General features: G+C 36.5%; 1 protein-coding gene, 1 non-coding gene and 7 pseudogenes across 2 annotated transcripts; 8 read left to right on the top strand and 1 right to left on the bottom strand.

The window, feature by feature from the left end:
* Positions 1-132: 132 nt before the first annotated feature.
* LOC115993185 lies at positions 133-251 on the top strand. The gene has a single exon (XR_004092813.1). It is a non-coding gene; the product is annotated as a 5S ribosomal RNA (ribosomal RNA).
* Positions 252-482: 231 nt separating this feature from the next.
* On the top strand, positions 483-601 carry LOC115993364 (annotated as a pseudogene).
* A 539-nt stretch (positions 602-1,140) lies between these two features.
* Positions 1,141-1,259, top strand: LOC115993376 (annotated as a pseudogene).
* Positions 1,260-2,044: 785 nt separating this feature from the next.
* Positions 2,045-2,163, top strand: LOC115993337 (annotated as a pseudogene).
* A 488-nt stretch (positions 2,164-2,651) lies between these two features.
* Positions 2,652-2,770, top strand: LOC115993347 (annotated as a pseudogene).
* A 240-nt stretch (positions 2,771-3,010) lies between these two features.
* LOC115993327 lies at positions 3,011-3,129 on the top strand (annotated as a pseudogene).
* A 231-nt stretch (positions 3,130-3,360) lies between these two features.
* On the top strand, positions 3,361-3,478 carry LOC115993362 (annotated as a pseudogene).
* A 219-nt stretch (positions 3,479-3,697) lies between these two features.
* Positions 3,698-3,816, top strand: LOC115993369 (annotated as a pseudogene).
* A 2,257-nt stretch (positions 3,817-6,073) lies between these two features.
* On the bottom strand, positions 6,074-16,214 carry LOC115992011 (3-isopropylmalate dehydrogenase 2, chloroplastic-like). The gene is made up of 11 exons (XM_031116046.1): positions 15,806-16,214; positions 15,417-15,546; positions 15,052-15,163; positions 13,189-13,264; positions 13,011-13,099; positions 12,009-12,095; positions 9,995-10,111; positions 9,746-9,853; positions 9,562-9,615; positions 9,325-9,477; positions 6,074-6,483 (listed from the first exon to the last, which is right to left on the bottom strand). Exons 1-11 carry the CDS (start codon positions 16,023-16,025, stop codon positions 6,409-6,411), a joined length of 1,221 nt encoding a protein of 406 aa, XP_030971906.1. The 5' UTR covers positions 16,026-16,214; the 3' UTR covers positions 6,074-6,408.
* Positions 16,215-25,851: the final 9,637 nt, after the last annotated feature.

Genomic DNA, 25,851 nt, shown 5'->3' with positions numbered 1-25,851 from the left:
AGCCCATGATCTCGTTTTGGGTGCTAATTTGGTGGCGGTGATCTCGAAATCCCCTCGAGTTGCTCCTCCCTGTTGTTAGAGTGCATCGCTGCTTTCGGATCATTTATAAGAATTTAACGCGCTTATCGTGATGGGTGCGATCATACCAACACTAATGCACTGGATCCCATCAGAGCTCCGTAGATAAGCGTGTTTGGGCGAGAGTAGTACTTGGATGGGTTACCTCCTGGGAAGTCCTCGTGTTGCACGCCTCTCTTTTTCTTCAGATTTTTTTTGTCATTGGGCTTATCATTTACGTCGGTCCAGCACGCTCGCTTTGTAGGCTTTGTCTGCCCCAGGCCAAAAATACGAGCCGCTAATCTCGTTTTGGATGCCAATTTGGTTGCGGTGATCTCGAATTCCCCTCAGGTTGCACCTCCCTAGTGTTAGAGTGCATCACTGTATTCGGATCCTTTATAAGAATTTAATGCATTTATGCGGATTGGTGTGATTATACCAACACTGATGCACCAGATCCCATCAGAACTTCGAATTTAAGTGTGTTTGTACGAGAGTAGTTCTAGAATTGGTGACCTCCTTGGAAGTTCTCGTTTTGCACCCCTTTCTTTTTGTTCAGATTTCCTTTTCTTTTTCTTTTTTTTTGAGCTTATCATTTTCGTTAGTCCAACATGCTTGCTTTATTGGCTTAGTCTGCCTCAGGCCAAAAATACGAACCGCTGATCTCGTATGAGTGCATCACTGCATTCGGATCCTTTATAAGAATTTCAAGCGCTTATGCTGATGGGTGGTCGTGTTCTCAAAACCCCATCGAGTTGTACCACCTTGGTGTTTGAGTGCATCACTGCATTCAGATCCTTTATAAGAATTTAATGCGCTTATGCTGATGGTTGCGATCATACCATCACTAATGCACCGAATGCAATCAGAACTTCATAGCTAAGTTGGTATCATTTACATCGGTCTAGCACGCTCACTTTGTCGGCTTAGTCTGTCCCAGACCAAAAAAACGAGCCGCTAATCTCGTTTTGGGTGCTAAAGCGTTGCGGTGATCTCGAATTCCCCTTGGGTTGCACCTCCCTGGTGTTAGAGTGCACCGCTGTATTCGAATCCTTTATAAGAATTTAATGCACTTATGCTGATTGGTGTGTTCATACCAACACTGATGCACTTGATCCCATCAGAACTTCGAATTTAAGTGTGTTTGTGCGAGAGTGGTTCTGGAATTGGTGACCTCCTTAGAAGTCCTCGTTTTGCACCCCATTCTTTTTCTTCAAAATTTTTTTTTTTTTTTGAGCTTATCATTTACGTCAGTCCAACATGCTCGCTTTGTTGGCTTAGTCTGCCTCAGGCCAAAAATACGAACCGCTGATCTCATATGAGTGCATCACTGCATTCAAATCCTTTATAAGAATTTAAAGCGCTTACGCTGATGGGTGGTCGTGTTCTCGAAATCCCCTCAAGTTGTACCACCTTGGTGTTTGAGTGCATCACTGCATTTGGATCCTTTATAAGAATTTAATGCGCTTATGCTGATGGGTGCGATCATACCATCACTAATGCACCGGATCCAATCTGAACTTCGCAACTAAGTTGGTATCGTTTACATCGGTCTAGCATGCTCTCTTTGTAGGCTTAGTCTGTCCCAGACCAAAAAAACGAGCTGCTAATCTCATTTTGGGTGCGAAACCGTCGCGGTGATCTTGAAATCCCCTTGGGTTGCACCTCCCTGGTGTTCAGGTGCATCCCTGCGTTCGAATCGTTTTTAAGAATTTAACACGCTTATGCTGATACGTGTGATCATACCAACACTAATGCTCCAGATCCCATCAGAACTCCGCAGTTAAGTTGGTATCGTTTACGTCAGTCCGGCACGCTCACTTTGTAGGCTTAGTCTGCTCCAGGCCAAAAATACGAGCCGCTGATCTCGTTTTGGGTGCTAAAGCATCGTAGTGATCTCGAAATCCCCTCGGGTTACACCTCCATGGTGTTAGGGTGCATCACTGCATTCGGATCCTTTATAAGAATTTAATGCGTTTATGTTGATGGGTGCGATCATACCAACACTAATGCACCAGATTCCATCAGAACTTCGCAATTAAGTATGTTTGTGCGAGAGTAGTACTTGGATTGGTGACCTCCTAGGAAGTCCTCGTGTTGCACCCCTTTCTTTTTCCTCGGATTTTTTTTTTTTTTTTTGAGCTTATCGTTTATGTTGGTCTAGCACGCTCTCTTTGTTGGCTTTGTTTGCCCCAGGCCAAAAATACGAACTGCTGATCTCATTTTGGGTGCTGAAGCGTCGTCGTGTTCTCGAAATCCCCTCAAGTTGCACCTTCCTGGTGTTTGAGTGCATCACTGCATTCGGATCCTCTATAAGAATTTAACATGCTTATACTGATGGGTGCGATCATACCAACACTAATGCACCAGACCCTATCAGAACTCCGCAGTTAAGTTGGTATCGTTTATGTCGGTCCAGCACGCTTGTTTTGTAGGCTTAATTTGCCCCTGACCAAAAATATGAGCTGCTAAGCTCGTTGTGGGTGCTAAAGCGCCGCGGTGATCTCGAAATCCCCTCGGGTTGCATCTCCTTGGTGTTAGGGTGCATCACTGCATTCGGATCCCTTTTAAGAATTTAACGCGCTTATGGTGATGTGTGCTATCATACCAACACTAATGCACCGGATCCCGTCAAAACTCCATAGTTAAGCGTGTTTGGGCGAGAGTGGTTCTAGGATGGGTGACCTCCTAGGAAGTCCTCATGTTGGACCCCTTCCCTTGTCTTCGGATTTTTTTGTTTTTTTTTTTTTTTTGGTCTTATCATTTACGTCGGTCCAGCACGCTCGATTTGTTGGCTTAGTTTGCCCCAAGCCAAAAATACGAGCCACTAATCTCGTTTTGGGTGCTAAAGTGTCGCGGTGATCTCGAAATCGCCTTAGGTTGCACCTCCCTAGTGTTAGGGTGCATCACTGCAGTCGGATCCTTTATAAGAATTTAATGCGTTTATGCTGATGGGTGCGATCATTTCAACATTAATGCACTAGATCCCATCAGAACTCCGCAGTTAAGTGTGTTTTGGCAAGAGCAGTACTAAGATGGGTGACCTCCTAGGAAGTCCTCGTGTTGCACACCTTTTTTTTTCTTCGAATTTTTTTTTTTTTTTGGGCGTATCGTTTACGTCGGTCCAGCATGCTCGCTTTGTTGGCTTAGTTTGCCCCAGGCCTAAAATACGAACCGCTGATGTCGTTTTGGGTGCTAAAGCGTCGTTGTAATCTCAAAATCCCCTTAAGTTGCACCTCCCTAGTGGTAGAGTGCATCGTTGCATTCGAATCCTTTATAAGAATTTAATGCGCTTATGATGCTTGGTGCAATCATACCAACACTAATGCACCAAATCCCATCAGAGCTCCACAGTTGAGTGTGTTTGGGCTAGAGAAGTACTAGGATAGTGACCTCCTGGGAAGTCCTCGTGTTGCACCCTTTTCTTTTTCTTCGGATTTTTTTGTTGTTGTGTTTATCGTTTACGTTTGTCCTATACGTTCGCTTTGTTGGCTTAGTCTGTCCCAGGCCAAAAATACGAGCCGCTGATCTCATTTTCGGTACAAAAGTGTGGCAGTGATCTCGAAATCCCTTGGGTTGCACCTCCCTGGTGTTAGAGTGCATCGCTGCATTCAAATCTTTTTTAAGAATTTAACCTGATGGGTGCGATCATACCAACACTAATGCATTGAATTCGATTAGAATTCCGCAGTTAGGCTTGTTTGGGCGAGAGTAATACTAGGATGGGTGACCTCTTGAGAAGTCCTCTTGTTGCATCCCTTTCTTTTTCTTCTGTTTTTTTTTTTTTTTTTTTTTTTTTTGGGCTTATTGTTTACGTTAGTCCAGCACACTCGCTTTGTAGACTTAGTCTGCCCCAAGCCAAAAAAATATGAGCCACTGATCTCGTTTTGGGTGCTAAAGCGTCACGGTGATCTCATAATCCCCTCAGGTTGCACCTCCCTGGTGTTAGAGTGCATCGCTGCATTCGGATCCTTTATAAGAATTTAAAGCACTTATGCTGATGGTTGCAATCATACCAACACTAATGCACCTAATCCCATCAGAACTAACAGATAATTGCATCACCAATAATCATTCAAAACTAAAGTATATCTGAATATCACAAATAATCAATCACATTATGTCAAAGAAAGTAAACCAAAACAACTAATAAGTTTATATACCTAAGGTATGTAAGATATATTAGTAAAATGTCATTTGATTAAACTGGTCGGACAGGTTAAACAGGTTCCATAGGTTGAACATTAAGACAACCCAATTATTAAATGGGTTAGTTGTGTCAACCCAAATATGACATGAACCCATTAAGTCTCAACCTATAACCTGCTAATTTCATGTCGTGTCGTGTCAAGTTCGCGGGTTTTGTCCAATTTTGCTACCCCTAGTCAGTATACTCTTTAAGTATCTTAGAATTTTTTGTGTAAGTCACATAAACAACACCATTACGGCCCATTTGGATTGAGGGTGAGGGAAGAAGAGGGAGAGTGGAGGGGAGTAGAGTAGAATTGACTGAAAATAGACTAATTTTAAATTAACTTTAATATACTTCACCTGTACTTCCCTTCCTTATCTCTCAATCCAAACGGACCATTATAGAAAATTCATAATAAACTACATTGTGATTCTATCACGACCTACTTTAATTGTAATTGTAAGCTGACTTTCTCTTTATCATTTATAAGTGAAATAAAAATTTATTAGCAACAAAACTACTTTTAAAAGTATTTTGTCAAAACATATGCTAAAAGTAAAGCCTAGCCCTAGATGATAATTCCGTTTTCAAACAAAAGCTTGCTATTACATCTCTGCCATCATAAGTTGATCGGCCACTACATTTCAAAAAATATAAAATAACTATAATTTATATTTCAATAAGAATATGTTTCTAAAAAAAATCAATAAGAAAAATTAATAATAAAAAAGTAAACAAACTAATTCATTGGCTCTGAAAATGTAATATGTAAAAGGAACTTAAAAATTAATAATAACAGTATTCTTTCACCTTCATGTCTTAAAAGTTATTTAATGACTATTTTCCCTATATATATTTAGAATTTGCAATTTAACCACCTAGAAAGCAAAAATAATCCTTAAGACAAAAATCCTTTAGTGAGTGCCATAGAACAATAAAAAATAACAAAAATATAAAATGTAAAATTGAGATGATAGTATGTAAAATCAACAAAAATATACAACCATAAATAAAAATATGAAGAAGAAAAGCCACGGATGCCCAGGAAAATACTGACTTTGTTTGATGGCGAATCTTGGACAACTAATCCAATCTTTGCTAACAGATCTAAATCTGCTCAGTAATTTGGCTGGGAGGAACTTTATTTCATCTTCAATAGCATCTTAAAATGAAATAGATTGTTCAAAGTCTAATCACTTAGATAAATATTGCCGATTTATCATGAAGCTTGCACAAAAATAAAAGTTTTTAGAACATATCCCAACCAAACGTGCTCTCTCCGAAAGGAAGTATGACTTGAGTTTTTAGAACATATCCCAACGCTACTTCCATTGTGGAAGAAAGGCTGCAGAACATGTATAGTGTAAAGGAAAGCTGAGTCGTCTTCATTACAGTCACCCTCCCCGCCCCCTTCTCAAACAAACAAAAAACACCCACACATGCACGCACATACATATTTGACCACAAAGTGAAGGAAACCCAACCAAAAGGAGAGGTTTACATCTCTCTTTTGAATTAGGGAGATGTTCGATCAAATTCCATTGCATAGTAAGTGAAATATTCGTATTAATTTAACCGTGGCCATATCCAAGAGAAGGTACTTGATGTGGCCAACCGGGGCCAGTAAGTGAAAAATTCGTATTATTCCACATCAATGTTGAACACCAATTTATGATACTTATTAAGCTCAAACCAAGCGCTCCTTTGAAAAGAAAGAACAGGATCAGTGATTCGGCCACCATATAAGATAACATAGCAATCCAGACATAAGGAGACTAGGCAGTAGTTGAGCATTTTGGCTTCGAAATGCAGACAGAAGTACTATTAAGCACAAGGAATCTAACAGGACATGTAAATTAGGGTCACTAGATGCCTTCTAATTTCCATTTTTTTACAACCACCATTTTTTTTTGAATAAAATTGTATGCAAAAATACAGTTAAGATACAAACAACAATTCAGAATCCTAGCCTGGAAAACTCTGAAATCCACTAAACACTAACAAGGACAACCATATTGTGCCCAAATACTCACTGGACGAGACATTAGTAGTATCTTTTAAAATTGTATCATGGCTTACCATGGTGGAGACTCTTGGATACATAAACTACGCTGGACGCATATCCAGCTCTTTTATTGTCACACTCATCTAGTTTCAGTTCATACTGGAGCAGGAACTTGGGAATCTACTGACTTCAGTACCTCTTCACCCATTTCCTTGCATCCCACCAATTTCTGTATAAGCAAGTGTGAGTCATTAATCAATCAATATCACAATTTTACTACCTTAGATTGATAGAAAAATAACTTCTTTTTTTATAAGTAATAAGATTTATTGATATATAAAAATAAATAAATAAATGGACACCCTAGTACACAAGGGAGCATACAGGAGTTAACAAATCAGGTACCAAAATTACATAAATCAAGAAAAGAAATAAAAGGTTGGTGTCGCAAAGCCAAGCACCAATCCAATAAGGTTCTAAAGAAGGATAGCTTAAGGTCAGGCAAAGATCTCTCCTTATCTTCAAAACACTTGCTATTCCTTTCCTTCCAAAGACACCACATTAAAAAATGAGGAACAATTATCCATATATGTTCATTTTCGATGGCAACCAAACCGACCTTGATAGCTAGCTAAGAGCCCCACAACTGACTTAGGCATAACCCAACTTACTCTGAATAATCCCAAAACCATAGACCACAAATCCATAGCAACCGGACAATGAAGGAAAAGGTGGTAAACCGATTCACCATTGCACTTGCACATATAACACCAGTCAAAAATCTAAACCTTCCTTTTTCTTAAATTGTCAATTGTCAGACATTTCCACAAAGAAACAGTCCAGACAAAGAAGGCCACTCAAGAAGGGATCCTCTGATTTCATATGCTTTTCCAAGGGAAAAATAAATCATTAGTGCCAACTAAAAGAGAGTAAAAAGAACTAACCATAAACCCCTAATTTCTATCTAGTGTCCAACACATTTTATCCTCCCTAGTCCCCTTTACAGAAGAGTCATATATGGTAACTATGAAGCTCGAATAAGCCTCCACTTTTCCAATTGTTGACATCCCTAAAAAAACGTATATCTCAATGAAGGACCCCATTATGAAACTTCATAAGCTCGGCCACGCTTGCCTCCTTATCTCGGAAAATCAATAAATATATATATATATATATATTAAGCAGAGACCCCATGCGAGAGAGCATGAGGTTCTACCATGTGGCGCATTCTTCAAAGAGAAATGAAATACTTTTAAGCCACGATAGAAATAAGAACAAATTTAAAAATAAAGACTCTTTATTTCCTTTGAACGTTCAATGTTTCAAGACTACTTTTTGTTTCTTTTGATTCAATGTTTCAAGACTACTTTTTGTTTCTTTTGATTCAATGTTTCAAGAGTCAAGACTACTATTTGTATCATTTAGTTCAATATTTCAAGACTTTTCCTCTCTCTCACACACAAAACTCTTTGCATTTTCATTCACCCTTTTTAATTTCTACTCCTTTATATATACATGCCCACAGCCCTCATGCCATCTCATCTCAAATACACTCATACCAAAAACAAAATCATTTACCTTCAACCTTTCAACAACTCCTACATAACTCAACCTTTCAACGACACCTATATAACTCAATATTGTTGTACCATTTGATCCTAGCCCATATGAGTATAGGATGCGAGTCATGTGACTAAAGAAGGGGGCTTGCGTTTTTTATTCAATGACAGTAGTTTATAGTTTTGATGTTGAAATCGGACATTGTGGATTTTGTGAAGGTTGTGATTCCCTTTGAGTCTTTGGGTGTTTAGGATTTTGGTTTGGGAAAGTCATAAATGTATTTTGTTTTAGAACTAAGAAAAAAAATTGATTATTTTAGAAGTTAGCTATTTTTTCATTTTGTTTTAGAACTCATAATTTGTAGATTTTTTTTACTGTTATTTTGGGCAGTATGAGCCATAGTGATAAAAAGTAAAAATTAATGATGATTTCAAAGTGTTTTTCGTTTTTTTTAAAGGATACAAAAGCACAACTAAAGCCAATTAAATTTTGATAAATTTATGTGTTTTTATCCAATTTCTCATTGTTTAATCACGTTCTCTTCATGTTGATACTTACAAATGATTTCCTTAATTTCATTGAGATAACAAATTGGGTGTTTGAGATTGGGATCTATATATTTGGTTGTAAGAATAGAGTGGTTGAGGAAGTGCTTGAGAGGTTGCTTAAATTTACATAATTTTAGGATATAAAAGTATTTTATACTTTAAATTTTTATTTATAGATTTCAAAATCATTTAATCAATTTAAAAATAAAGGCTACTTTTAACCGTAAATATTATAATTTGTTATAGTCTTATAGTATTATACAATTTTTTAATAAAATATGAATTAAGAAAATCAAGTTTCAAAGTATTCAATAATATTGCGGGCAAACATAAATATTATACAACAAAATAAGTATTATATGTAGGTCTTAATATACATAAAAAATAATTTCAAATGAAATTGTAAAGTATCTACGCATCGCACAAGACATCATCTAGTTTTAAATAATTCAGAAATGCTAACCACAAGAGGTGTCTCCCCACACCATTGGTCATACCAAAACTTCACCCTCTTACCCAGCACCAATTTCATATAGAATATAGTGAGACAAAGAAGGCCAACCCTAGCTAATATAACTTTTAAGGACCAATCATGTAAATGTAAGCTTCATTCAAGAAATTAACAGAATTTCTATATCCTTTTTTATTATTATTATAAAAAATGAACTTTATTGCGATTTAAAAAAAAAAAAAAAGTAACCCAAGTATACAGGGCATATACAACTGGGGACCAAACTATATGATTTAAACTATAAACTATAAGGTGAGCTGGTTAATTGAGCAGGGATATAGAGAAGGACTCAGGAAGGAAAGGAAAGAAACAACCATCTGGTGTTATTCCATTGCATTCTATTGCCCTAACAGAAATCAAACTGAATAACAAGATATCTTAAGTTCGTAAACTTCTACCAAAAAGTGAAGGTGAACAGAGAAAATTCGCAGGAAAAAAGAAATGTACATACATTTCCAGCTGAGTATATGTCACCCGTTCGATAACCCCTACTCAAAGTATCCAGGACTGCAGCCTCAATTCTCTTGGCAGCATTTTCTTCCCCTAGGCCATACTTTAAAAGCATGGCAGCACTAAGTACTGTTGCTAATGGGTTTGCCTTATCCTGCATATTACATCATGACATTCTCAATGAAAATACATGTTACCATTCAAGATTATAGAAAATTTAAAGTGTTGACCAACCAACCTGTCCAGCAATATCAGGAGCAGAACCATGAATTGGTTCAAACAGTCCAGGTCCCTGAAAGGGAAATATTCAACATTGTCACATGAAAAGAATATCATTCATTTAAAAGACACATGCAGTACAAAATTTCTTTCTAGATAATTCCAAAAGCTTTTAATATAGAGAATTAAATGATTCTCCATACCGATTCACCAAGACTGGCAGATGGAAGCATCCCAATACTTCCCGTAATCATTGAAGCCTCATCAGACAAAATGTCGCCAAATATGTTGTTTGTCACGATTGTATCAAACTACAATTTTCATAGTCAAACATTGTAAGGCTTGCATTTCTGATCAATGGGACACTGAAGGTTCACTTTCCTTTACAAAATTTTCCTGAGCTGGGTGTAAAATGAAAAGAAAGATTATGTGAATCTGTGTTGAAGACAAACCTGTTTTGGATCTCGAACAAGCTGCATTGCAGCATTATCAACATACATGTGTGAGAGTTCAACATCAGGATATTCTGAGGCTATTGCCGTAACTCTTTTTCTCCAAAAAATTGATGCCTGAAAATTCATTGACCAATGTATATTACTCTAATGATGTTGTAGCATCCTTTGCAACATAAACTGAAACATTTACCATAGTATGATACTACATCATTTACTGCAACACCAGCCAATGATACCTCATTCTTCAACCATTCAATGTATTAACCTAATGATTTTGTAGTTTCAATATTGAAAAATCTGTCCCTACAGTAGTACAAAACATACAACAGATTATAGCATACTTTAAGCACAGCCATTACGTCTTGATAGTCATTCTAAATAGTATCCCCCCCCCCCAACTATTGAATTATCAAAAAGTACGTAAATTTGAATAGCCAAAAAAAAAAAAAAAACACAAGAAAGGTTACGTGAAAAAAAAAAAGGAAGTCCACAGGAATGACTAGAAAACTCTCAAGGCATGAAACGCAAGAGACATACTTAAACCAACTGCTGTCACACAGCATATATGGATGTTGGGCTATTACTGAACAATGACCTTCCACATCAATTGTAATGCAAGTACAGTGTGGAAGATGAATCATGATGATCCACTACAAAATGTACCAAACCATTGACCAGCTAATTGCTGTCGAAACACATCGATGCTACTTGATTATAAATAAAATTGTATCCTGTAAGTTCATCTATTCTATTCTTTAACAGTCAACACTTGCGCAATTATGTTAAACCATAATAGTTGAAAATTTGCCTAATATGTGTCTCTGTAGTTTCATCATTCATTGCCATTCTATCAGTTTCCTTTTTATGAATTTTCTTTGGATAAGTAAAAATTTTATTGATATGAGAAGCATCACAACTCAGGTACACTAGAATTTGTACTTGACTTTAGTTTCCATTACACAGGAAGTGTATTTGAGTTCAGCTTGCTTTTTATTAATTTTGAAATGGTTTGCATGACAAGAACACAACAAAAATAACCTTCTTTTCCATCTCATATACAATTACTTGTAGACATTTCAAGGTTCAGAAAACAAGGAAATATCATCTTGATTACGATATAATTTGGTTTACATTTCATAAATGTCAGATCTGAATAAAAGGATGTACTGTTCATGTCCATAATAGTTTAGAATATATCAGTAATCAACAGTTAACCATGTCATCTGTATGTGATAGCCACATATTAATAATATTATTATGTACTTCTCATTTTTAATATAGAACATGTTTCGAGTGTTATACAAATACACAAACTCAAGCCAAAAATTCAGCTTAAACTATCGAAGCTGTGAACATTTATTAAGTGATTTCAATGTTTCACATAAACGTCAGTGTTGTATTCAACACTGTCTTCTAGTTGTCAACTTCCAAGCACGGCAACTAGTAAGATGCATGACAAAAATTAGTGGGAGAAGGGAGAATATTAAGGGAAAGAAGAACTAGGGGAGGGTATGACAGAGAGGGAGAGAGAGTGAACTCTCAACTCTCACCTCTCAATGTCCCCCCCCCCCCCCAAAAAAAAAAAAAAAAAAAAAAAAAAAAAGGAAAGAAAAGTCTCCTTGGTTTTTTTTTTTCCAAAAGATTTTGTTTCAATTAAGACTAGATTGATGATTGCTTGACACAATGACCAAAAAAGACCAAGACCAAGACCTCTGATATACAATTCATCTCTTATGAAATAGGTAAAGTCCTGGTGCACACTTAGCTAAAATTCCCTCACACAACTACCACAGGTGATAGGACACGTAAGGTAACTTATTAAAATAAAAACTTACAACCCCACAGTATATGAGAACAAATGATTTTTTTCTGACACTGTTGCTTGAGTCTTTCTACAAGGTGGCCATGCTCATCTGTTATATGATAAGTCTACACCATAAATTATGACAGAAAATCTTTTTTACAACTTTGGCAAAGAATTGCATAACAAGCCAAGAAACCACAAAAGTACCTCCAACACATTGGCTTTGTCAACAGAACAAAGTTTTCCACTCCGCTTCCGAGCAGTCTCAAATGCAACACGAGCAATGCGATCAATCTGATATGCATATAAATTACAAGTTAAAACCCTTTATTTCAATCATACAAAATTTTTATTGTTTATAAGATTTCATCATACGAAATTATTCAGGATAACTCAGGAAACAAGACATCTAAGGAAACTAACATGAATTTCCATTTTTTTTTTTTTTTTTGATATGTAAACTTGAATTTCCATTAACACTAACAGACCACCAAAAAAACAGTGCACAGTTGGAAATTATTAGGATTTGAATGCCATATGTATTCATATTGATAGAAATCCCTAAGGTCCTGTTATTTTGTTCAAAACAGAAAATCTTAAAATTTGAGAAGTATCAAGGCACGAATGCAAGACATGAAATTCCCCAACTACCTTTCAATTATTCTGTTTCTTTTTGGAAATTAAATACCCCATGGTAAGCCTATGCTTCATTCAGTGGAAAAATACAATTATTTTAGACTTGAGGTTAGTTTTAGTTCATTCAAATTGATAGCATATATCTCTATTCTTAAAGATGTAGCATGACCAAATGATCCTTTGCAGTTCATATCTCCTTATATGTTTAAGTTAGCCATTCGTAGGATCAATAGGAGATGCACTTCTCTGTCTCTTCTTGATACCTCTTTACCAAGTACAGCCTATATGGTCTACAATGACGAACAAAATAATCAATGCATGTATTTAACAGTCAGAGAAATTTTAAGTTGATATCAGCTTCAGTTGCCCTAAATTGAAATGTGATACAGATGTCACAATCAGAACGCAATAGCTTACGAATCAAGACTTGTGATAAAAGTTATGACAAACAGGAATAATTTAAAAACTATCGAATCTCGCAAGAGCCCTTTTCTGTGCTAGAATGGGAAAAATTGATAGAATACAAGTTAGCATAGAAGATTACTAGTAAACAAATCCGTATCAGAGAACTACCTCATGTGTAGCATACACCTCAGTGTTGAAGCCAATCTCCTGACCATTTTCATTGACGCCGAAACCCCTTGGCTTTCCAAAGTAAATACCTATGTCAAGAAGAAAAGATACATGATTACTCCAAGAAAGAAAAATTTTCACAAAAGAAAATCAAATCTATGCAAATTTGTACACTGACCTCCAGTAAGCTCTCTTACAACCATTAGGTCAACTCCTTCAGCAACCTCTTTCTTCAAAGTTGAAGCATCCACTAACTGAAATGCGTAAATAGCATAAAACTATTATCAGTTACACATCAGAAATGGAACATTCAAAAATAAGCATATAAAAGGAAAAAAATTAAAACTAATTTCAAGATTCTGTCTGTCCCACAGGCTTCTCCAGCATCAAGCAACAGTGCAAGTCTTCTTTCAATAAACAATTCTATGTTTACCTAATGCCATCATTTCAAACAAGTGACACTCACAACTCCAGCAGATCAACAAATGGGAGACCAATTCGATATTTAACAAAATTGAAAATAATTAAAAAGGTTAATAAGAAAACAAACAAACCCAGATTCATGCTGTTCATCAACATATATCTGGACACCACAGTTACCAGAACTTTCTTTTCAATATAAGGCCACATTTCTTTTTGGCAAAAAACCTTTTTCCAGAAAAATTTTTCTCCATTTTCATGTGTTTGGGGTTCTTGAAATCTTGGTCAAACCGGAAACATTTTTGCTTGACCAAGGATAACATGATTAAAGGGGGAAAACTATTATGCCTAAAAAATTTTAAAAACATTTTCCACCCATCTTCCCACTCCCTCCCCCACTCTCTCTCTCTCTCTCTCTCTGAAGTTCAGAATGCCACTGCCAGCCTCCACCAGAGACCATTGCTGCCACCAGCCTTCCTTTCACTCTCCCTTCTCCCTCCATACCAAACCAGATCCCCAACGGCCGCCAACCACACCACTGTCTCCACCAACTCACCACCCTCTTGCTCCACTTACTCTCTTACATTTTTTGACACAATATTTTACGCCAAAACAAATAAAACATAAGATATTCATGAACATAAAGTATAGATTATGCCCATATCCATGAATTTCTTAACTCTTTATGCATGCAGAATAGAAGCTTTTAACTGTTAAAAGCTTTAGATTAGACATGGATTGTATCAAACTGCAAGAGGAATTGCAGGCATATTAATGCAGTCAAAAATTAGCAAAAACTCTCTAGGGCGCAAAAGAGATTCTTTTATTTGTTACATACCATTGAGAATTGGAAACATCAGTGATGATAAATTAAGTACACAGAATATATCTAACACACACACACACACACACACACACACATCTATATATAAGCTAATTATCAAAACCTGACTTCATAAATCCATAATGAGAAGGAACTGTTTTACTTCAATAAAACCTATGAGTCTAAAATCCAAATAAAATTCATTCAAGCAACTACAGTAAGGGATATAAATTCCAAGTTGTTCTGAAAACCCAAAAAGTAGTTTGAATACTGGACCAAACTAAGTAATCGTGCTAATGTGCACACGTGAGTCTGAACTTTTGGTGGCACGGAAGGAGATTACTTTGCAGTGTGCCAAGCTTCATAACCGAAAATTTTTTATTATGTCATCAGTCACGGTATTCTTGGTATAAAACTATTTTCTTGGTCATTATGTCAAATGCAACCCATGAGATCAACAACATATACAAACAATGAGTATTGACACACTGGCTTTCAAGAAATTAAAGCACTAGGCCCTTGAGTCATTCAATTTTATTTGGATAATTTAAAACTTAATTCAATTCTCAAATTTTTTTGTTTTTTGGTAAGGTAAACGTGCATTTGGTGGATCTTGAACCCCCCAACTTCACCCTCTACCTCATTTTTGGTAAGGTAGCATTTATGTTAGAATTCATTGGCTTCAATTCTCTTTGGAATAATCCAGATTTGAAACCTGATGTGCATATAATTAAAATTCAAAATTCACAGATCATAAAATTTACTCCCAATAATTTTTGCAATTGGAAAAAACATTACCTGTGGTAAAACAGTTGCGGGCCTCAAATTTGCAAACACTTGAAGGCCAGCCCGAAGCTGAAGTAACCCAGTCTCTGGCTTCAAGTGCTTCTCATTTTTATCCCACTTGTACCTTAACATAAAAAAAACAAGTCATATCAATTAATTAAATTACACCAATTGCAACAAAATTCAACATACATACATGCATTAGTGACAAAATTTTCCACATCTGCTTAGGTCGCATGTTGTGATTGGTGCTAATAAAAGTAGTGTCAGAAGTGAAGTGGGCTCATGTGAAAGTGATGTTCCTCCTATCACAACTCATAATATCAACAGTTGTGAACACTATTATTCTAGTGTACATCAAAAGAATTAGTAGTTACCCTCCAATAGCTCCGAGCAAAACGGCATCGGATTGTTTAGCGGCGGAAAGGGTCTCAGCCGGCAATGGAAGGCCAGTCGAATCCAAGGCAGCTCCACCCACAGGCATCTCTTGGAAATCAAATTCAATCCCTAATATATAATAAATAAATCCAACATATATAATAATTAAATTATGGTCAAACTTAAACCCTAAAAACTAAACTAAACCCCTTGAAAGCATAAAAATCTATTAGATTAAGAAAAAAATAATAATAAAAAAAAGAAAGAAAAAAACATTACGAAATTTAATAAATAAATAATAAAAAAAAAAGCCGAAATTGTGAAAATAATCGAAAGCTTATGAGTTATATAACTGGTAAGAGCAAATGTGATAAGGAAATGAAGGGACCTTCGAGAGAGGCGGCAAGCTTGAGGACGTTGGTGGCGACGGAGATGACCTCAGGGCCGATACCATCACCAGGAAGCAGAGTGATGGTGTAGTGTTTTGAAGGTGTGGTAGCGGCGCACCTGATTCGGCCCACTGAGTTTTTATAAGAGGAGGAGGGGCTCATGCCCATGAAGAAAGGCTTCGCAATCGCATTGTTGAGTTGCAGACTAGACATTGCCATTGCTCTCAACTCAACTGAGATGTGAGTTCAGTTCAGAGCAATGTTGTGACTTGTGACCCTGTTTTGTTGTTTTGTCTGTCAACTCGTGAGTGAGTGGAAGAAAGGGAAGCTGCAAGAACCAAATTTCACATTTGCCTCTCCAATTTTTATTTTTAACTATTAATTTAAAGGTTTTTTTTTCTTCTCAAAAAAAAATTTTAAGGTTTCTTTTTTATTCTTTTCTTTTATAAGTCCACCACTTTGCAAAGATGGGTGACACTAAGAAAAATTAACTTTTTTTTTTTTTTTTTTTGGAGGAACTAAGAAAAATTAACTTGATAGGTTTAAGGAAGGACAGTGGATTTCAACCCTGAATGATTATGCTAGAAACATCAAAAAATAAAATAAAAATAATAATGAGAGATGCTACGTCCACAACATTTTCACAACAAATTACAGCTGGTTAGTTGTTATTGGTTCAAATTTAAATCTAACAATAGGATTACTTTTTTACTCCAACAATAACAACCTGCCACTTAAGATTTGTTATAAAAATATTGTGGAAATATTGTGCACATATTATTTCTCCAAAAAAAATATCAATAAACTAAGTTACAAATCTAAGTGCTTTCGTTAAAAACTAGTAGGTGCACAAAATAATGACACTTGACTTTTCGTTAATGTATATAAAGACACAGGTCATCTTTTAGAAAGGTGTAAACTTAGGATTTTTTTAGAAAATAACTATAAAATCCAAACAATATCATTAGTTAGGAAACGTTTCAAACTAATTTGGTTTCTAACAATTTGAGTCCAGAGGACTCGACTTTTGGGTTATAAAATCGAATATATTGTACTTGAGTTTCTTATTTTGCCAGCAGCTGAGGTGGCCAGAGTGTCCACGTAGGCTAGAAGTCGAGTTCATTGGACTCAGTTTGTAAGCCAAGAAACTGAGCTCATTGGACTTGTTTTGTAAGCCAAGAAACCGAGTTCATTGGACTCGGTTTGCAAGCCCAAGAACCGAGTTCATTGGACTCGGTTTGGTTTAAAGGAAATTGAGTCCATTGTACTCGGTTTCCTTTCGGTCCACGTGTCCATCATCCCATGCACTCAACAATACTCAAGTTCAAAAAACACACAGTTACTCTTACTCTCATTCCCTCTCACTCTCAGTCTCTCTCTCTCACTTTCACTCAGTCTCTCTCTCACTCTCACTCTCACTCTCATTCCCTCTCGCTTCGTCGCCGTCGCTCTCAGTCTCTCATTCCCTCTCGCTCTCACTCTCATTCCCTCTCGCTCCATCGCTGTCGCCCCCTCTCGCTCCGTCGCCATCGCTGTCTCTCGCTCCCGTCGCTCCGTCTCCGCCTCGCTCAGTCTTTCTCCTTCAGTGGTTGGCTCTGACTACCTCACAAAAGTAAGGACTCTCTCTTTTTTCTGGGTTTATTGGTAATGGAGGCATGCATTGTACTTGATATTTGGAGGGGTGCAGAGTTTGCTGCAAATACCATATCTGATACTGTAAGGCATTTGTAACTTTGTATAACCAAATTTATGTGAGGAAATGATTTGTTCAATTCAAGGAAAATGTAGGATTTTGATTATGGTCATCTAGCTGGCCTTTAATAAAATGTGCTCAATAGAGCTTTTTTTTGGGGAAGTTACATATTTAAATAGCTTGTCTTTACACTTATACTAAATGTTCTTCATGTTTATTCAAAAAGTTTCTCATTCTGTCAAATGTAATCTGTGTAAGCTAAAGATTTTGCTTGTACATTTTAATTCTTCCATTGCCTTAAATGCCTATCTTCTTACTGAAAAACAAGGAGAATTCAGCTCTTTAGCTGGTATTGCTTGCTTTGGGTGATTAAGAAATAAGAATTGATCATGTCCTGTTGATACCTCCCGGATCTATTTTGTTACCTTTCCTTCATTAGCATGATTTGCATCATTGTTTCTAGTCCCAATAAAGTATTTTGCACTTTAACCTTATTTTAATGAGCAGCTATGTTTTGATTTTGTTAAAAAAAAATGTCATTTTTAATTAATGATTTATGATAATCTATTGTTAGCACATGACCTGGTTGAGAAAATTAGAAAGACTAGGAGGAGGAAAACTTGGTTGGTTGCCTATAAAGTTGATATGAATAAAGTTTACGATAAGACGTATCTGGGACTTCATTTTGACTATGCTGGAAGAAATGAATTTTTGATTAAGTGGTGCATCTGCACAATTTCTTATCAGATTCTATTGAATGGTTCCCTAGGTAAAATTATTTTCCCTCAATATAGCTCAAGGCAAGGGAATCTACTTTCACTTTCACCTTATAAGTGTGCAAATAGCTTGTCTTTGGCCCTTTGTTCAAGGCAATAATGATATGCAACATAGTTTTTTGAAATTTTTTATGTGGTTTGTTTGTAATTCTTTCTAGAGATATTGTAGGGAGCAGGCAAATTCTTTTACTAAACTGGAATTTTATCTGCAGATCTAAGAAAAGATCGTTGGTTAGGATGTAGAAAATGTGTCCTTTAAATAAGGGTTGATAGCAAAGCAGTTCTATTATAAAGGAGTTATTTGTAAACCAAATTGTTTCCTGCATAAGGATTTAATGGCTAAGTACTGTGAAGGAAAGCATTTTTAGTTTCAGATCTAAGCATTCTGACTATTGGGTTAGAAAGGTGTCCTGTCTTATAGATATTCAGCTTTGACTGAAAGTACATGCTGTATTGGAGATGGTACTTCAGTTTCACTGAATCAGAGTTCTTATGCAAACTGCTGCAGATCTAATTGATTGTGACAGATTGTGTTGTAAATTTTATCTCACTAGGAACGTTTACCAACCTACAGTGGCAGGTGAAATGTATAAGATTTCATTGTCTAGAGGAAAATTTAAGGAGAACTTAATTTGGCTAAACTCTGAATCTGGACTTTATATTGTTAAAAAGGGTATTTCTTAAGCAAAAACCAGACTTTGGAATATAATGATGGTACTGTTGTTTCAGCTTGGTAGGATTCTTTTTGGGCCAGATATGAGAGCTTGATATTACCTTTTAAATGTCTTTTTTTTTTATTTTTTATGTGGAAGTAATTAATAATGATTTGTTTGTGAAGTCTGACCTAATTAGAAGAGAAATTGTAGTTTCTGCTTCATGTGTGAATGTGTAATCCATGGTGAATATGAGGAAATTGTGAGTCATTTGTTTTTCCGTTGTCTAATTCCAAGTACAATTTGGTTTACTTTAGTGTGTGGTTTTAGAGTGGATTTTTGTTTGTTTGTTGTTGTTGTTTCTTGGGATAAGTTAAAATGGATTTTTTGCAACCCCAAGCAATGAGGTTAGAGCACTGGCTATTTGTTTTCTTTGAAAATAATGTTATTTTCAAATTCAAGATGTGAAAAAAAAAAAAAAAAAAAAAAAAAAACAAACCATAGGGATTCTTTCTATGATGGGTGTCTTAATTTCTTCACAAATGAAGAAATTATATATATGATGGGTGTCTTAATTTTGAACCCTCGTGTAATTCTAGGAATTTACATAGAGAAACTTGTCTTGTGTGATAAAATTGAGCAATGTTATTGATACAACATTTTTGACAACAAATTTCACACCTGTTAAGTTTGCATATTATTATTGAATCTCATAAGAGTTCATCATTGAATACTATTTTATTATCCACTATTAACAACTTGCCATCTTAGATAGTTATATTTTTGTTCTGCTTATATTTTAAACAAAATAAACCAATAGAAATAAATTAAATTATACTAAATTACCACTTAAAAATAAACCAATTCAACACTATAAATCCCAAAGAATTAGGATTATCCCAAGTCAACTCAAAGTTACATTTTCTTTTTCTTGCCTTAAAAAAAAGGGTTACATTTTGTTTTACATCCGACCTAAAGTTTATAATGAAGAAATGGAGAAGGCTTAATTAATTAGCTCATACTGAGTTTTTGGCAGCAAATTGAGTTTTTTATATGTATCTTTATTCCCTGTGGTTGATTGTCATACTTATCGTTTGTGCAAGAAATTAGGCTATACATTGAAATCCTTGCCAATTTATCTTCAACATGTGCTTATATTACTCTTGACTCCCTAAACTTCGTGCAGTATGGCTGCTGTTCCTGCTCAGATCCCTGATGAGTTCGGTCCTCGTCCCATTGAGGATTCGGTGTTAAGGTTTCTAAAAGAACATCGATCGTGTGCTGTTTGGGAAGGCAAGGTAAAATCAAAACCGACCACCTGCTGAATATTCTCTTCTTATCCTTTTACATTATGTTGATTTTTTTTTCTTCCCATTTCTAAAATTCTAAGTTTGTCAATGGTATTACTAGCTTTGACTGCATAGTCATGCCCATTAGTTGAGTTAAGTTAGATTGGCAGATTGTTGCACACCCTTATGACATATTGCATCTCATCACCATGGTTCTATCATGTGCAGGATCCGAGGGCACAGAAATGTTGTGGTTGTAATGACGAGTTACGAAAACGACGCCTGATAGTGGTGGATGATCGTGTCCTCGACATTGTCAAGAGAGTTGGATTAGAGGGGCTGTATAGGACCCCACGTAGAGAGATTGATCATAACTTGATAACGGCCTTCGTTGAGCGATGGCAGCCTGAAACCCATACCTTTCACCTGCCACATGGTGAGATAATGATTACATTACAAGATGTGGAGGTTCTTTTGGGGATTCCAATCGATGGTGAGGCAATTGTTGGAATAACTGACTTGACATGGGCTGCTGAATGTCAGAGTATCCTTGGAATTGCTACTAATGCTGTGGTGCTTAAAGGACAAAGGATCTTAATTAACAAGCTACTAGAAAAAATTGACCAAGGGTTGCCCGATGGTGCAACAGAGGTGGTTGTGCATCAATATACACGGTGTTATATTCTAACACTCCTGGCAGACACAATTTTCACCAACAAGTCTGGCGATAGGGTGCATACGATGTGGTTGTAGATGTTGAGGGACCTTCGCAATCCACCTCAGTACAGTTGGGGAAGCTCTTGCCTTGCATGGTTGTACAGAGAGTTATGCAGGGCAAACGATAGAGGTGCCAGTCAGATTGGTGGAGCCTTGCTACTGGTTCAGTATTAGGCATGGTTCAGATTCCCTTTTTTGTGCCCAAGGAAGGACCTCCCACCAGATGATGCATATGGCCCACCATTTGCACCTTCTCCACTGTCCATTAAGTAAGTTTCATCCTTGACCGATTCTCTCTGTTGGAAATAGATCGATAATTTTAAACGACATGACACATTGTTAGACATAGAGAATAAAACTTTAACCTTGATATTCCTCAAATTTTGAAAATTAATAGGATTTTTATTTATTTTTATATATCGTTTTATGATTGATGTATAATACAAATGTTATTAATTTCTAGCTCCACCACTAATCATATGTTTAGATAATCATTTATTGGTATAAATTTAGTCATATGTAATGTTAAATTTATGATTGCCCATCATTTATTGTTGTTGATTACTTCAAATTCTCAATTCCAAGTATTGACTCCTTCTTTCTTAATTGTAGGACTGTGTGGGTCATGAGCACGAAAAATAGCCCCAAGAAATCTGTCTGGTCCGGTACCGTCAGCTTTTAGATTCTATGCATCCCAAGCAAGTACCCAAATTGTGTCTCTTCTATTGTTTATGACTATTGTATTTATAATTATAAAATAGCTCATAGTCGAAAATAATGGAATATTGCATAATGTGCTGCCCTTTTATTTGGCTACTTCAGGTGGTGTGGCAACCATATGAAGCTGAATTAGCCCACCTGCCTGCGTTCTGTGTCGCAGAAAGGGACGTATGGACGGCGAGGGTGCCGCTTATATGTTTCTAGCTAGTAGAGAAACATACACTGGACCGTGTTGTTCGTCAGTTTGGGATAGTACAAGAAATCCCCTCATATGTTGAAACTGACGACACCCTTCATGACATAGACCTGAGGGGGAAGATTACGGTGAATTGGAGGGAAAAACATTATGGCCATATCCAAGTGTGGAATAGTCGAGCACAATCTCTATGGAGTATGATTAGAGGGCGCTATGTCGCCTGCTCATCCATACTTCGATTGGTATGATAGGGTGACTTGGAGGTTCGTCGACCACACTACCGCGTCACTTCTTATTATGGTAATTGCTTCAACCTTTCTTTTCAAATTTTGTTGCGTATCATAATTTTTGTGTTAGATGTACTAATTGTATTTATTCACTTGCAGGTTGCCAGTCACAAGCAGTTGTTGATGCGTCATGTAGTAGGTAGTCCTGAGTACAAGCAAATTACAGCTGTACTTAAGGCAGTGGAACACCTTCGCCGTATAACTGCTCAACTTCCTTTGGAAGAGACCGATGGGGCAAATCCAGAAGCGCCAGAAGATACTGGACGACCAAGCACGAGCTCAACTCGTGCCAGCCATAGCCATGGTCAGCGTGCTGCACCCCATCAAGTTGTCAATAGGTCGAGTCCCCCTCCACCCCCACATGCATCTCCTATGCCAGAGTTCCCTCCATCCTCACATGCATCTCCTGCCCCAGAGTTCTCTCCGCCTCCACATGCATCTCCTTCCCCAGAGATCCCTCCACGTACTACTCATGCAGTTCCTGACCTAGAGATCCCTCTAACCACTGCTCATGCATCTTCTCACCCCGAGATCCCTTCGCACACCCCATGTACGTTTTTTGACCCCGCTCATCTTTCATTTACCTCGCCATCCTTTGATCTCGACGTTGATTTCAGTCAGACCCCTCCTGTTATGCACACTCAATCCCCCTCGTATAGGATTGGTCATATAGACCATGTATCACCCCATAGTCAATCCATGTCATTCATGCCCATTCTTGGACTGCATACAGATCCCATGACTACGGGCCTTACTCACATTTCATCTGCTACACCATCCTCCCCCGCAGTTATAGGATCTTTAGTTGTTGGGAGTCAAGCAAAATAGCGAGATGTGCATGTTGAGAATGAGCAGGTAGTTGGGTTACAGTAACCCCCACAAGGTTGACCTAAACGCACAACAAAAGCACCTCCTTGTGGGACAGGTGGTCACAAAGCAGGACACAAGGCTGGCCCCACGGCATGACAAGTCATTTAATGCATGGAGCATATTGAGTAACTGTTGTTATGGTTGGTATTAGAATTCATGTAATCCATTGTTTGGTTGTAACTCCATCTTTGCAGCAACACGAGAAGCCTCACCAAGGAGATGCAGTACCCCCTCCCCCACATACCAGACACTATACGAGACAGCATAAGCGTAAAATGCATTAGGATCAGCACCTCATTTGAATGTGTATGTGAATTTTGTTATTGGGTTTTCAATTTGTTTATTTTAGGCTAAATGTAATATATTGTTATCTCCGAAATTTGGTGTAAGCTAGATTTCTTTCGTCACTTAATTTTAAAATAGTTGCAACTTTTGGTGGGCAAACAGAAGAAAGGACATCTAAATCATATAGTAGCACTGGCAGTAGGAATATATTTAAGAGTCCAATTTTCAGCTGGTATTTTTTTTTTTTCAAGTTACCATAGTGAAAACAGTTTTAACTGGTTATGTTGTTGTTATCTGGTCTGGTTCAATGACATGCCAAACACCCTTCTTTGAAACCATATTTGTCTTTGTGTGTGTGAGAGTTTATTGCTTTAGAGTGAATCAAATGGTCTAACTATTCGAGTTAACTCATATACATGTGTGAGCTTTGGTGTGTTCTTTTATTGTTTTATTGAATGAAATTGTGCAGCCTGACTCAATGCATATATGTGTGTGTGTGCACGCGCGCGTGTATGTGAATTGGTTTGTTGCTTTAATGATATAGTTTGGGTTTTATAGTTTTTTTTTTTTTTTTAAATCCCCTTTTCCCAATCCAAAGCAGGGACGGACCCAGGAAGGGGCCAAAGGGGGCCCGGGCCCCCCCTGGGTCCAAAAAAAAAAAAAATTAGTAGGTAAAATTTTCAAAAAAAAGGCTTGGGCCCCTTGGTTTTTAGCTTGGGCCCCCCTTGGTTTTTAGCCCAGGCCCCCCCAGTCGGCCAGCCCAGTAGTCTTCAAAAGCCATGAAAACCTTAAAAAAATAAAATGTAAAAAAGAAAAGAAAAGAAAACCCAGCACAACAAGACTCCAAAACCGTTGAAGCAGTTCACTTTGACCGACTAAAAAGCTTCTAGACTGAGTAATGAAGTGCTGTACAGCTGTACAACATTTCACATATAATACTTTTGTCTTTCTTTATTTTTTTATTTATAATAATGTATATTACTTTTGTTTCGGTGATTTAATGTTCTTTACATAGTACACTACAATTAATAATAATAATAATAATAATATAATATATAATAATGTGGTTTATATTAGAATATTAGATTATCTATTTATATATGATAATAGTAGGACAAATAATTGTTTAATTGTTTGATTTGATCTAATTGCACTTAAATAGTAATTTGCACTTCATTGTTCACACTTTTTTTAACAAAAATTATTGTATAAATCTTCAAAATTTCATACCTATTAATCAATTTTTTATCCTAAATGCTGAAACATTAGATGTAACTCCTAGAAAAGCTCTAAAATGTAAAAAGGTAAGTTCAAACCTATTAACCTAAGTACAAAAAATTTAGTACAGTGAAAAAAATGTAGGCACAAGTTTACTTAAAGTTAGTTTATGAAATAAAGTAATTTAATTTTGGCCACAATTTGGGCCAAATTAACTTGAGTGTTTTGCATTTTGAGCCAACATAGGCTTAACCTATTAACATAATGTAGGCATAACTAACTTGCTCCTCCTAAGAAAATTTCTTGGCTCCGCCAGTGACTATATGGATGTGTATTTGAATTTTTTTTTTTTTCGTTTATCTCCGGCCCCCCCCAGCTTGAAATCCTGGGTTCGTCCCTGATCCAAAGAGACTACTTTCAACATGCTTTGTTTAGAGCAGCAGAATCAGACCCAGAATCTTCTTCCTCTCAAGCGGAGCTCAAGTGATATGAATGAATCTAATCATGATCTTTTGAATTCTTTCTGTCTTTTAATGTAGTATTTCTCTTCAATTGTTGAATGAAAAGAATTTCATTTTAGTGCTAATAAAGTATACTTGTGAACCTACATGTAATGTGGCTAGTTGATTTATTCGCATACTGAAACAAATGGGTTTTCTGTCTGCAGCAATTTGAGTTTATAAAAAACCATACAAATATGGAAGTGGGGCAGTACTATGGAGACATGGGAGTTGATAATTGGAGTTTAGAGACCTGGGAAAGGGAAGTTAATAAGAATGATGTAAGGTTACTTCTTAAATAGCTCCAAGTATATTAATGATTATCTGTATACTGAATTATTTCTTTATGTTTTTATTTGGGCAGTTCTAATTTCTACTTCTTAATGGCATGTTACTGTTAAAATCTCAGTTTGAGCTTCCTCTGTTTTAATTGTTGCTTTAATTTTCTTTCTTTATGCACTTTTTTTTGCTCTGGCATTTAGCATAAGTGAGTTAGTTACTATTTCCTATATTGCTTGGTTAGTCATTATTCATCACACACCAGTAAGTTGATTGTCTCTGAGAACTCCAAATTGGTGCTAGTTTAAAAATATATTTATGTAGTCAAAGTTAAAAAAAAAAAAAAAAAATCAATCTTCCCTATTAATTATTAATTTATTACATGGAAATAATTTTCCTAAAATCCTAGATTTAAATTTCTATTCACAAGATACCTTTGCTAGTGTTATGTTAATGCAAATTCTTTATGTTATCTTGTAGGTACTAGTAATGACACCCCAGATATTTTTGGATGTTTTAAGAAAGGCATTCTTGAGTCCAGAAGCAGTATGCTTAATGATAA

The sequence above is a fragment of the Quercus lobata genome, chromosome 5, assembly GCF_001633185.2.
Source record: "Quercus lobata isolate SW786 chromosome 5, ValleyOak3.0 Primary Assembly, whole genome shotgun sequence".
NCBI lineage: Eukaryota > Viridiplantae > Streptophyta > Magnoliopsida > Fagales > Fagaceae > Quercus > Quercus lobata.
This window is presented reverse-complemented; position numbering and strand designations above follow the sequence as displayed.